Source organism: Sus scrofa, chromosome 3, assembly GCF_054392235.1.
Source record: "Sus scrofa isolate SSC_HxYL_T2T_F1_AM1 chromosome 3, Sscrofa_HxYL_maternal_Yorkshire_Landrace_v2.0, whole genome shotgun sequence".
Classification (NCBI taxonomy): domain Eukaryota; kingdom Metazoa; phylum Chordata; class Mammalia; order Artiodactyla; family Suidae; genus Sus; species Sus scrofa.
In genome coordinates this window covers 2,131,791-2,144,704 of record NC_139385.1, presented here as the reverse complement: position 1 = coordinate 2,144,704, position 12,914 = coordinate 2,131,791, and the positions used below count along the sequence as shown (strand labels likewise).

The 12,914-nt window shown below is 61.7% G+C and overlaps 1 protein-coding gene across 7 annotated transcripts in view; it reads left to right on the top strand.

The window, feature by feature from the left end:
- CARD11 (caspase recruitment domain family member 11) overlaps window positions 1-12,914 on the top strand; it is a 121,975-nt gene that overhangs the window by 94,951 nt on the left and 14,110 nt on the right. For 3 of the 7 annotated variants that reach the window (XM_021086018.2, XM_021086019.2, XM_085016005.1), the window contains exons 6-16: window positions 271-450; window positions 1,875-2,027; window positions 2,417-2,542; window positions 3,165-3,362; window positions 5,138-5,314; window positions 6,206-6,257; window positions 7,873-7,955; window positions 9,057-9,154; window positions 10,130-10,182; window positions 12,175-12,307; window positions 12,612-12,813. In XM_021086018.2, the coding sequence (XP_020941677.1) occupies window positions 271-450; window positions 1,875-2,027; window positions 2,417-2,542; window positions 3,165-3,362; window positions 5,138-5,314; window positions 6,206-6,257; window positions 7,873-7,955; window positions 9,057-9,154; window positions 10,130-10,182; window positions 12,175-12,307; window positions 12,612-12,813 (1,455 nt within the window). Of the gene's footprint in view, window positions 1-270; window positions 451-1,874; window positions 2,028-2,416; window positions 2,543-3,164; window positions 3,363-5,137; window positions 5,315-6,205; window positions 6,258-7,872; window positions 7,956-9,053; window positions 9,155-10,129; window positions 11,499-11,605; window positions 11,688-12,174; window positions 12,308-12,611; window positions 12,814-12,914 lie in introns of those variants that run through there. The other 4 variants (XM_021086015.2, XM_021086016.2, XR_014839601.1 and 1 more) reach the window with 3 other exon arrangements.

Sequence of the window (12,914 nt, the reverse complement as noted above, 5' to 3'; positions counted from 1 at the left end):
ATCTTCTATTCTCGTCTGTAACCTGTCCCCCCAACACACACACAAAACTTGCCCAAGAGCGTGTCCTGAGTAAATGCACGAATCGGGGGCCCCTTCCTCAGGAAGGAGGTGGTGGTTTGTTTGAGCCCTCCTCTGTCAGCAGCCAGAGGAAGGAAAGAAGGGAGCCTAATGCAGGTCCTGCTGGAAGCTCCGGAGGCTCCGGGAGGCGCTGCCTTTTCTGGCTGTTCCCCGCCAACTGCCTTCTCCCCTCTGCCCCCTGGGGTGTCTCAGATCGATCAGCTGAAGCACCGGCTGAATAAGATGGAGGAGGAGTGCAAGCTGGAGCGGAATCAGTCACTGAAGCTCAAGAACGACATCGAGAATCGGCCCAAGAAGGAGCAGGTTCTGGAGCTGGAGCGGGAGAATGAGATGCTGAAGACCAAGATCCAGGAGCTGCAGTCCATCATCCAGGCAAGCGCCGGGGACCCCCCACCCCCGCCCCACCCCGCCGGTTGGCTGCAGGCCCGGAGCCCCCGCCTGCTGAGCCCAGGACCGCACAGACCTCATGTCACCCTTGGGCCCCTCCCTTTCCCCCGCCTGTCAGGTGCAGAGTGCCCATCCCACCTGCTTCTTGTTGCCCCGACCTTATGTGCGTCGGCCTGGTGCCGCTGCTCCCTTGGTGGCAGCACCTCGTGAAATTCACACGACATCAGTGCACGAGGGCTGTAAGGAAAAGACATCCAGGAAACAGCCTTGCCCTTAAAGATTTCATGAAACGCAGGAGGTCCCTTCGTGGCTCAGTGGTTAATGAATCCATGAGGTTGCAGGTTCGATCCCTGGCCTTGCTCAGTGGGTTGAGGATCCAGCATGGCCGTGAGCTGTGGTGTGGGTTGCAGATGCGGCTTGGATCCCGCATTGCTGTGGCTGTGGCGTAGCTATCTGATTGGACCCCTAACCTGGGAACCTCCGTGTGCCATGGGATCAGCCCTAGAAAAGGCAAAAAGACCAAAAAAAAAAAAAAAGATTCCATGAAACGCAGCTCTCAGCTCAGCGGGATTGGTTAAAACTTAGAGCAGCTCCTCCCCGGTGTCATCAGGGAATCATCTGTGGGTGTGGAGAAATGACATCCCGACCTACGTCTGCGGGGAAATCACATCCCAACATACACCCCTCCCCCCAGAATCTGCCCCCCGCCCCAGGACTGGCTGCCTGGCGTGTAAGGCTCCTATTCAGAGCAGAGGATGAGTCCCAGTTTAATCGGAGCAGATTAACTGATATTTCAGGGGAAGCCTCTGGAAGGCAGATCAGCCCTCTCTTTGTTGTCACCCGTGAAGTGTCGGGAGGAGCAGCAGTCGCTGCTCTTGGCTCTGATAAGAGCTGGGGCAGAACAATAGGCGTCAGGATGTTTCTGAGCAGAGGTGGGATTTATGCGTCTTTGCAGATGATAAAACTCATAAATAATAAGCTGCTTAAGGACCCAAGAGACAGTGATTCCTGCCTCTGCTTCCCTGGCACAAAACCTTCTGCTCACTCAGAGTCAGTCGCTGGCCTCTTTTTTTTTTTTTTTTTTTTTTTTTGTCTTTCAGGGCCGCACTGGCAGCCTATGGAGGTTCCCAGGCTAAGGGCTGAATCAGAGCAGCAACCGCTGGCCTACACCACAGCCACAGCAATGCCAGATCCTTAACCCACTGAGCAAGGCCAGGGATCGAACCCACGTCCTCATGGATGCTAGTTGGGTTTGTTAGCTCCTGAGCCACGATGGGAACTCCCTCTGGCCCTTTTGTCTGCCGCCTTCCACCTTCCGGGGTGCCTTGATCCCTGTCCCCCCCCCCCCCCCCCCGCCACCATACACACACCTTTAAATGTTCCCTCCCTACCTGTCCCCACCCTTCTAGGCCGGGAAGCGCAGCCTGCCGGACTCGGACAAGGCCATCCTGGACATCCTGGAGCATGACCGCAAGGAGGCCCTGGAGGACCGACAGGAGCTAGTTAACAAGATCTACAACCTGCAGGAGGAGGTCCGCCAGGCGGAGGAGCTGCGAGACAAGGTGGGAGCCCAAGGGCGGTCAGGGCAGCGTCCAGGCCCCTCCCTCCTCCAGGGACTGGGTCTGACGCCTGTATAAACACCCTGAGCAGCAGCACCTGGCCGGTACTTGGGATCCTTGTGTCAGCTTGGAACCTGCCTCCCCTCCCCCACTACCGGCCCCAGGAGGACACCCGCGGTGTCCGCCCTGTCCCCCACCACGTTCCCCGACCCAGTCCAGTGGGTGGACTGGCCTCCCGCCGTGGTCCCTTCTAGTCGCCTAGCTGATGCTCAGAAGGTCAGGCGCTGTCGGGAGGGGCAGGCCCGCTCAGGCCAGCCAGCAGGGCGACCCAGCTCGAAAACGCCGGCAGCCCTGCCTTGCGGGTCGTATTGATTTCTCGCTGCTGCTTCCAGTACCTGGAGGAGAAGGAGGACCTGGAGCTGAAGTGCTCGACGCTGGGGAAGGACTGCGAAATGTACAAGCACCGCATGAACACGGTCATGCTGCAGCTGGAGGAGGTGGAGCGGGAGCGGGACCAGGTACGGGGCCGCCTGGCGGCTGCGCGGTGGAACTGCAGGCACCAAGTCCCGGGGGCCAGCAGGAGGGGGTGTCTGGTGTCCTGTCCTTAACCACGCAGGAACCGCTCACGAATCTGTCTTCCTTGCCTCCCTTCCAAAGATGAATTCTATCCCCAAAGGCTTTCAGAAGGCACAGGCACTTGCAGAGCACGGGGGCCTGAGCTGGACTCCAGGGCCCTGATCCTGGGAGCAAGATGACCAAGTCCAGGCCCTGTCACTCATCAGACGTGTGCCTGCAGACAAGCTGCCACTCCCTGGAAGCCTCAGTCCCCTCATCAGTGAAATGGGAGTGATAAGAAGAGCACCCCTTGATAGGGCAGAGGGTGGGCTCGGAGAGGGGCTGCATCAGAGCCCCGCACCCAGCGCCCAATGCCCAGCCAGGGCTGGACAGGCAGACAGGCCTGGGGCACTTGTTGTTAAAGGAGCCACCGAAACGCCTAAGTGTCAGGGTCAAGAAAAGGTCCAGGGACGGCGTGGTTGCCACGGGGGCTGGGGAGGGGCGCCCTGGATCTGCTGTGTGTGTGTCGGAGCGAAGGACCCGTTGGCCTTGACCTCCTCGTCCTGCTCCTCCTCCTCCCTGCAGGCCTTCCATTCCCGGGACGAAGCGCAGACGCAGTACTCACAGTGCCTGATCGAGAAGGACAAGTACCGGAAGCAGATCCGCGAGCTGGAGGAGAAGAACGACGAGATGCGGATCGAGATGGTCCGGCGGGAGGCCTGCATCGTGAACCTGGAGAGCAAGCTCCGGCGCCTCTCCAAGGACAGCAGCAGCCTGGACCAGGTGGGCTGGCCGGGCCTGCGCCCGCCCTGCAGACCCGTGCCCTTCCCCACCGGGGCCCGGGACCGTCCTGCGTCTGGGTAGCGATGAGCAGAAGCCGCTCGTTTTGTAGCTGGAAGATGCAGCAAAACCCTGGCCTGGCCACCCCTGGCCGGGTGGGCTCAGGCAAGCCACGTCCACGTTAGGACTGCAGCTCGTGCTCGGCTGCCCTCTGCCAGCCCTCAGCCTTGCCCCTGGGTTTCCTTAAACCCATCGGGACGGTCGCTGGGTTTAAGATGCCCTGCTCCCATTAAAGTCACCAGGGCCCGTAAGGAAACTGCCGTTTACGGGTGATAGAAAGTTCAGGGCACATGTCACAGCAGGGTCCCAGGCATCCAGACGTGAATGTTCCTGCCATCAGAACAGATGCTGCTACTCCTGCAGCTGTGGGTTTGGGCGCCGTCTCATGCAGGTGCTGTGCCAGGGTCTCGTTTAGGCCACGGAACTGACCTGCCGGGATGGTGAGATCACGGTCTCCCGTGGCCAAGGGTGGAATCGGAACACAAATAGCTAAGCCACCTGCCTGAGGGCATCACGAGACCGTGGCCTGGAGGAGCTGGGACAACACCCCCCGCCCCCGCCCCCGCCCCCCGCCGAGGACTCAGAGCCAGCGATGGAGGCAGACTGACACGGCATCCAACCCAGATTGTGAATTATGAGTGCAGGGGGGCTGCGGGAGCCCAGGGCAGGGGGCCCCCATTCTCTCAGGGTTCCAGAGAGCCTCCCTGCAGGAGAGGCCAAGATCCCCACTTGGAAAGCTGCCCCTCTGACTTCTCCTGGGCATGGCTGAAGTGTCACTTCCTCCGCGAGGCTTTCCCCGACCCCCACAATGGAAACCAGGAGCCTCTGTGTTAGGCTGTCCCTGTGGGCATGTCCCACGGTGTGTGATGATGCAGAAGCTCCCTGTAGGCGCCTCTGTTTGTCCAGCACGTGGCGCGGGGCCAGGCACGGGGTGGACTCTCCGGGCACGCCTGCCGAATCCGGGAACCAAGGCCCCCGCTAGGTCAGGGGGATGGGGCCGGTGTTCCAGGCCACAGGGACAGCACAAGCCGAGGTCCGGGGGTGTGACACACAGGGCATGCCATGGACGGGCCGCCCCTGGCGGTTCTGCCATCTGTAGAGTGGGTGGCGGGGACAGGCGGGAGGTGTGGCTGGAGGGCGGAGCAGAAGGGAGCACAGTGGCCCGTCAGCCAAGGACCTTGGTCTGAGTTATTCTTGGACTGTGATGATTTGCATCGTACTTCTTGCACGGCCCAAAGCTGTGCGTTTGGAGGCAACTTAGCAGAAGGGTGTCGTGCAGCTTTGAGAGGGTCCCTGCGCCTCGGCCCCAGATCGTGACATGGGTCCCTTAGGGCGGTGCCTGGCACTGGTGTTACACAGCAGCAATTTTTATACTCGCAGCTTCAGTGCAGGGCTAGAAATTAGGGATCCAGTGGGGGCATATCAGAGGAGGGGCCGCAACCAGCAAGGAGGCAGTCCCTTTGCTCTTGCAAAGAATACTAGGGCTGCTCCAGCCCCTGGCAGGAGGGAGGGGACCAGGGCTTGTGGGGAGGAGAGCAGAGCTAGAATGATAGGTCCTGGCATCGGGCTGGGCGCGGGGGTTGGGAAAGGGGAGCAGGTCATCCTGAGTTTCAGGCTTGGGTGCCTGAGGGAATGATGGCACATTGGCAGAGCCGTTCCCCTGGCTGGCATCCGCTCCTCGGGCTCCATCACTGACCCGGCTCCCTCCTTGCCTCCAGAGTCTGCCCAGAAACCTGCCCGTGACCATCATCTCTCAGAACTTCGGGGACAGCAGCCCCAGGACCAACGGGCAGGAGGCTGACGATTCTTCAACCTCAGAGGAGTCCCCGGAAGACAGCCGATACTTCCTGCCCTACCACCCGCCCAAGCGGAGGATGAACCTCAAGGGCATCCAGGTGCTTGCGGGGGAGGAGGGCAGGCGGCGGCGGCGGGACCGTCGCAGGTGGGGCCGGTGAGATGGGGGTGGGTGGGCGAGGATGCAGCGGGGGGGCCCCCACGTGGTTCCGCGGTGGGTCTCGGAGCCCAGATGCCTCTCCACCTGTTTTCGTGCTCTGAACGGAACTCGTGCCCCCTTGTGCTTTTTCCTTTGCTGTTTTTATCCATGCCCTCATCTCTCGTGCCTGCAGTAGAAGGGAAAAAAGGAGAGCAAGAGGGAGAGAGAATGAAAGAGGCATTACCTCCGAATTCATTCGTTTATCGAACAAATAGGTATTGAGTACCTGTCACGCGTTTATGGATGTTAGTGGCTTGTGACGGGCGCTGGACTCACAGCAGCGAACCCGTCCGCTGTGCCCAGTATCTGCGCCACCCCTGGGCCGAGGGATGAACACGTGTGCGTGAGCGAGTGGACGAGTGAGCAAAGGAATGACGGGAATGGTCTCCTACGAGGGGGCCGGGCAGCGCCTCTGCTCCCCGCCCTCGCACACGTGGCGCGGCAAAGCCTGCCGCGACGCCACCTCCTTTCCTGCCATCCTCCTGTGTCCTATACCCAGCTCTGCCCAGCTTCACCCTCCGTTCCCCCCTGCCGCTCCATGTACCATCCAGGCCACATGGCACAGCCTCCCTCAGGGTGGGGTGGGGGGGCTGTTTATTCCAGCAGCTGCCCGCGTGGGGCCGGGGAGCCGCGTGGAGACGGGCATCCTGTGCCTTCTGTGATTCCGGCAGCCACGTGGCAAGGGCCGGCGTGGGCTCGACTCAGTTTCCTTTTTCCCCGAGCTCCGATGACACGCGTCTCGGGCCTTGTCTGATCGTGTCCTCTGTCTCTTCCTTCTGCTCCCCACCTCCAGCTGCAGAGAGCCAAGTCCCCCATCAGCCTGAAGCGCGCCTCAGATTTTCCAGGTTAGTGAGACGTCTGGATCCCGCCCCAGGCTGTCACTCTGACTCGGGGTCCCTCTGTCTCTGCCATCGTGGGCACCAATCCCGTGAGGTTAACTCGGGATGGGTCTTGGGGGCACTGGGGTCCCAGGGTGGCTGGCGGGGTGTCCAGATGGACACGGCATCGGAGAGGGCAGGAGTCTGCCTGCACAAATGTCCTATCTGAGGTTTCCCTTCCACACACCCCCCCACCCCCGGCACCAGGGGTCCATCCAGGGCCCCCGAGCCCTCAGCTGAGCTTTGCATGTCTGCTCCTGGCCTGTCGGCCGGAGGGCAGCTTGACCTCGCAGACTGCTGGCCAGGCGGCCCCCAGCCTGCAAGCTGCCCCTGGTTCCCAAGACACGCTGTGCTCAGAATTCCCCTTCCTCATCCCGGCACAGCTCTGGAGTGACAGCTGGCTAGCGAGGGTTTGCCCAGGTGCAGGGAGCCCCTGTGGTGTGCCAGGTGCTGGCAGGTCCACGTAGGCACTTCCGGGGCCCAGGTGCTCAGGCGGGGCCGTCGGCAGGGAGGAGGAAGTGGCTCAGACTCCCAGAGAGCGGCTGGAGGAATGCCGGAGAAGGAGCTGTCCCGAAAGGGACGTGTAGACTGGGCCTGGAAGAGGGAGCACTTAGGCCACGGGGCAGGGCCTCTGGAGGGGCGCCCAGGATGGAGCAGGAAGCAGAGACAAGATGTGGAGCCTGGAAAGGGTGTGATACGGAAGGCTGCACCGCCTTCCAGGGCTGGAGCAGGCAGCGCTTGGGACAGGCCTGGGAACGAGGCTGCAGACGTGGATGGCCAGGCCCGGGTCCGTGGGCTTCATCCTTCCCGGGGGCTGTGAGGACAGCAGGGGACCCAGAGGTCCAGATCCCGCCTGGGCCTGGTGGGGGCACTGGGGGAAGGAGAGCCCCGAGCTGGGGGCCCGGCTACCTCCCTAGGGGCCAGACCACGTGTTTCCAGGACCTCGTATGGAAGGGAGGTGTAAAGGGCCTGTGGCCTGCGGGAAGTAGAGGGCGTTTGTGCCAAGAAGAGGGAAGGACTCCAGCAGGGACGGAGTCCTTGCTGACTGCCCGGCCTGCGGTGCTGGGCCAGGAAGGGAACTGTGGCTCATCCCCGCAGGAGCCAGAGTCTGGGCTACTGTGCACGCACATACATGCACACACAGGCCTGGGGCCATGGATGGGCTGACCCCCCATCTGCAGCAACAAAAGTGGGCAGAAGCCCCCAGGCAGCCCCAGAGGAGCATGGGGCGCTAGGGGCTCTGCTGGAGGCAACACCTCCTGCCCCCATGGGCCCCGGTCCCCAGACGGCCTGTGAAGTGGGGACAGTGGGGTCCCTTCTGATGTTGGGGCGGCTGTGCAGTAATCTTCCTGCCCCACAAGAGACACGTCCTCTGCTTCCTGCTGTTCCACACAGAGAGCCAGGCAGGACGTGCTGGTGAGAAGACCAGGCTGTGCCTCCACGCGCCTCCCACCCCCCAGGAAGGGTGTGCCCCCACTGCCCCCAGTGGCGCAGTGCCCAGGGGCTCCCAGTGGCCTTCTTCAATGACCTTCCTCCCCCTTCTCTTTCCTCCCTCTGCATCCCTGTGTGTCCCCGAGGACAGGGAGGGGACATGAAGAAGACGGCATGGACGTCAGCCCGGGCTCCTCCAGGTCCCTGCCTGTCACCAGCTCCTTCTCCAAGATGGTGAGCAGGGTCCCCACTGCCCCCTGCTTCCAGCTCAGAGCTCGGCCCAGGCCCGCCAGCCCAGGCTGCATCTGCCCTGACAGGCCCGGCGCCCCTGGCCTTCCCCTCCCGGGGCCGCGGCCCAGGCCCCCCTTAGGTTTATTTAAAGATATGTCCCTGTCTCACCATGTGTTTACACCTTTTGCCGCCGCCGTTCCCAATTTAACACTTGGCGGGAGGAAGAGAGGGCCTCAGTGGGGCCGCAGCGCACGGCACAGGCACTGAAAGTCCTGCCGCAGCTCCTCAGCCCCTGGCAGTTCTGCTGGTGGCGGGGGCAGGCAGGGCTGGAGCAGCCGAGGCCGCCCGAGGCAGAGCAGGGCCTGCCCCGTGCCCCCACGCCGCCCTCCAGCTCACCCAGGCAGGCCAGGCAGGGTCCCCACCACCATACCACCGGCCTGGTGCTACTCCCCCCAGCCGGCAGCCGAAGGCATGGGATTAGAAATTCCAGCCCCCAGGGGACACGCTGGGAAGCTCATCAGCTCTGCTTCCAAAATCAGACCCTGGGGGTGACAGAGAGGTGACCATGAATGACCCCTGTCTGAGCGTGGCTCTCGGAGGTGAAATCCCAGGCTCTTATTTAAGGCAGCCCTTCCCCCAGCCCGCAAGCCTCGCTCCAAAGGGTCACCCTCCTCCAATAGCTGAGCTGTCCGCGTCGTCGTCGCCGTGTGTTGCTCCCACCACCACCAGACCCAGAGGTCCTCTCCTCCGGAGCAGGAGCCCAAGCCCGGACTGCCCTGGGGACAGAGAGTTCAGTCTGTGCAGGGCACAAGCCAGGCACTGCCTGGCAGATCTCAGCACCCCCCAGCCCCACCTCACTCCCCAGGCCAGCAGATGTGCAAGCAGATGTACGCCCAGCTCAGGGGCTCTGACCACCCCAGCCTTCTTTGGCCAAGGTCACTGCTGAGAACCAGCTTGTGGGCCCACACTGCCTGTGTAGGAGGCAGGACCCATCTGAGTTAAATTAAGTCCCTGTGTGTGTAATATTTATGCCCATGGAGGCGCAGCGTAGACATACCCAGCTCCCTGTAATGTGTGTGTGTGTGTGTGCGTGTGTTGAAGCAGCCACATCGGAGCCGTTCCAGCATCATGTCAATCACGGCCGAGCCCCCAGGAAATGACTCCATCGTCAGGCGCTATAAGGAAGACGCGCCTCATCGGAGGTGAGTGGCAGGGCGACGGAGGAGGTAGGGCAGCTGCCCGATGCCTGCTGTGCCACTCAACACCCACTAGCTTGGCCGTCCTTAAAGTAGGCTTAAGACACAAGCAGGACGGTGCCCACTTCAGAGATGAAGAGACCGAGGCTCCAGGAAGGGACACGGCTTTCCCAGGGTCGCCGCTAGCTAGCAAGGGACGAAACTTGTGTCACTTTGCCCCGTGCTACCCCGACATCGGGTTTCTCCACCCCATGGCTCCACGGCTTGGCTCTCTCTGCCAACGGTGAGAGGCCCTTTGAGTGGCCCCTCACTCCTGCCCCCCGGGGCCCCTTCCTCACCTCTTGGAAGCCATCGGTGTCCCCAGTGAGACATGCCCTAGGGCACCCAGATGTTCCTGATACACTTCAGCTGATGGTTGACCTGTCACAGTGAGAGTTAGAGCTTGGCAGGGGCTTCCTGGAAAGGCCAGAGCAGCGGGTGGCTGGCAGGGCTGGCTTTGTGTCTCCGGTCCTGCCAACGGCTCCATCGCAAGAACCACCCAGGAACAACGTAGAATTCTTGGAGCATGTGCCTCCCTCCCACCCAGTCCTGCCTGGAGGCTCAGCTCTTTGGGGCTCATGGCACAGTGCAGCTCATCCGATATCTGAGAAATATTAAGTCGTCTGCATCCGAGAAGAGTGAGTGGGAAACCGCAGATGAAGGTGTCTGGGAATCGGCTCACCGGCTCTTTGTGTCCGTCCTCAGGCACCGTGGCCTCTGCGGGCTGCTGGGGCCATCCTGCCCTCCCAGCAGAGCGTCCAGCCTGCACCACCTTCCTTTGGCCCATGGCCTTCCACCCACCTGCTGACCTGCCTCTCCCGCCCATCCTGCCCTCTCAGAACCAAAGCCTCTTGGATAGCCAGAACATTCCAGAAGCTTCCTCCCTTGACCACCTGCACACACAGCCAGGAGAGCTCCCTGTTCCTCCCTTATGTCTTGCAGCACAGTCGAAGAAGACAACGACAGCGGTGGATTCGACGGCTTAGACCTTGACGGTGGGTACCCGGCCCATCCGAGAGGCCTTACAGGTGTGGCAGCCACGCCGGCCGTGCCCTGACCCTCCACCAGGGCCCGCCAGGGCGAAGCCTTGCACACAGCAGGTCTTTAGGAAGAGAGCTGACTATGCCGTCGGAAGCAGCCTGAGCCAGGAAGCACCCGAGGAGTCCATCTTTTGTTTTACAGGTGGTGGGAGCCACCCCGGGGCTGAGCGTGGACTCAGAGCCAGGTGTGGGTTTCTAAGACAGAACGGTGCTTGTGGCTGCAGCCACGCAATGTGGACGTGCTTGCTGTGTGAATCAACTCCAGTGACGCTTAGCACCCATTTGCAGCAATGCTATTGTCCTCATGTTGCAGCTGAAGAAACAGAGTCTTGGGGAAACCGAGGAGCAGTGTGGTGGAGGGTGGCCTGGAAGCAGGGGACCCTCTGAGAGTCCGCACATTAATTAAGCTGTTAGTGAGTCTCACCCAGACAAGGGGCAGGAATGGGGTGGGGTCTTGGGCTGGAGATACGGTGGTTTTCATTCCCTGAAATTGGACGTGTGGGACAGGCAAGCACTGGGGACATGACGGGGAGGTGGCAGCCCTAAAACAGCCCACAGGCGGAGTGGGGGTGAGGGAGGGGATATTCACTCGGCCCAGAGCTCCGTCTCCAGGGAGTACGCATGGGTGCAGCTCCAGCCACCACCCCTTACAGCCAGGGGCCCAGGTCAGCCTAGCACACCACGCCTCACCAGGCTCTGTGACAGGTGCATGGGACTCAGAGACTCGTGGTGGCTTTATTCTGGGCCAGTGGGGAGGATTTTACAAACCTGAGCTTCTGGCTGGCCCGATAGGAGAGAGGGGGGAGCAGGGAGGGTTCCAGCCTCTGGGGAATTGGCTCGGCGCCTTGTGGTGGTGCAGAGCTGACAGCGTGGAGACTGGCTCAGAATTCTGCGGGTGTGGCCTGCCAGGCCCCACCCCCCACCCCCACTCCTGTGCTCCCCCAGCCTGCCTCCACCCCGCACCGGCTCAGGCTGCCAGCAGATGCAATGAAAGATTAGTGGCTCTCCTTAATTGGGGACCATCAGAAGCTATCAAGTGTTAAAGGGAGGTCAGCACCTAATAGCGGCTGGGTAATGGCAAGAACTAAAGGAGTCTGGGCAGGGGAGCGCTGCGAAGAGAATTCCGGGCAGCGGTCCAACGCGGGGTTTTTTTCCTTGCAGCATCGGGACAGATTCTCTTTGCAGAGGAGCCGTTGTTGGCAGCCCAGAGCAGGGCTGGCATATTTCCCACCCCCACCCCAGCTAAGCAGAGTGGGCGTCTTTCCCCTGGGGCCTCGGGGTCCTGCTGAATTGGGAGGAGAGGGGCTTCTGTACTCCAGACGCTGCTCTTCCAGCCCCATGGAGGCCAGTGCATGTTGGTGACACCTGAGGTCCCCAGTGGAAAATACGGACCCGATTCCAAAGCAGAACAAGCACCTGCTGATGGAAACCCTTTTTCTAGATACCAAAAAAAAAAAAAAGTCTTGGAGTTTCCATTGAGGCTAAGTGGTAACGAACCTGACTCGCATCCATGAGGATGCAGGTTCGGTCCCTGGCCTCGCTCAGTGGGTTAAGGATCCCATGTTGCTGTGGCTGTGGTGTAGGCTTCAGATGCACCTCTGATTCAACCCCAAACCTGTGAACTTCCATATGGTGCAGGTGCAGCCCTAGAAAGCAAAACAAACAAACAAAAGTCTTAAAAAAAACTGGTGAGGCATCCTGCTAAGAAGGGACTCCTGGGGGCAGGGGAGTGGCGGGGTAGGAGAGGTTGCCAGCGCTGGACCCTCTGCCCCCCTGGGCCTTGGGGGCTGGCTGACTGAGGCTGCCCCCCCCCCACCTCATTCATCCGGAGGAGAATGTCCCAGGAGGCAGGCAGGCAGGGAGGGGCAGGGGCTGGAGCAAGTCCAGGAGCCCCTCCCTGCTCCGCTGGCCAGTTGGGGTCCTGACGCGTCCGTCCCTCCTTTGCAGATGACAGTCACGAGCGGTACTCCTTCGGCCCCCCCTCCATCCACTCCTCCTCCTCCTCCCACCAGTCTGAGGGCCTGGACGCCTATGACCTGGAGCAGGTCAACCTCATGTTCAGAAAGTTCTCGCTGGAAAGGTACCAAGGTCGTGGGCAAGGGGACAGCTGGGGTGGGGGCAGGGAGGAGGTAAAGGCTCTTCACCCCTCGATCCCCTGCAAAGGGGAGTGTCCATGTCACCCTCGTTCTGGAATCAGAGCCTCCCAGAGTCAGAAATCGCCTCCCCTGACCCCCAGTCAGGCCCAGGGAGGGAGGGGTCTGCCCAGGGCCACACAGCCTGATGGAGACAAGGAACAGGACCAGCCCCGGGCCCCGCCCTCTGGCATGTCCTGGCAGGGGGCCCGCCCTGCAGCCGCCTAACCCCCACGTTATCTCCTGACCCAGACCCTTCCGGCCATCGGTCACGTCCGTGGGGCACGTGCGGGGTCCCGGGCCCGCGGTGCAGCACACCACGCTGAACGGGGACAGCCTCATCTCCCAGCTGACCCTGCTCGGGGGCAACGCGAGCGGGAGCTTCATCCACTCGGTCAAGCCGGGCTCCCTGGCCGAGAAGGCCGGCCTCCACGAGGGCCACCAGTTGCTGCTGGTGAGAGGCTGGGCACCGGAGTGCCCACGGCTTTCCCTCTGCTTCCTCTGCACATCTGCCGCTGACAGCGCATGGACCACCGCCCCCCCATCCCCGGCCAA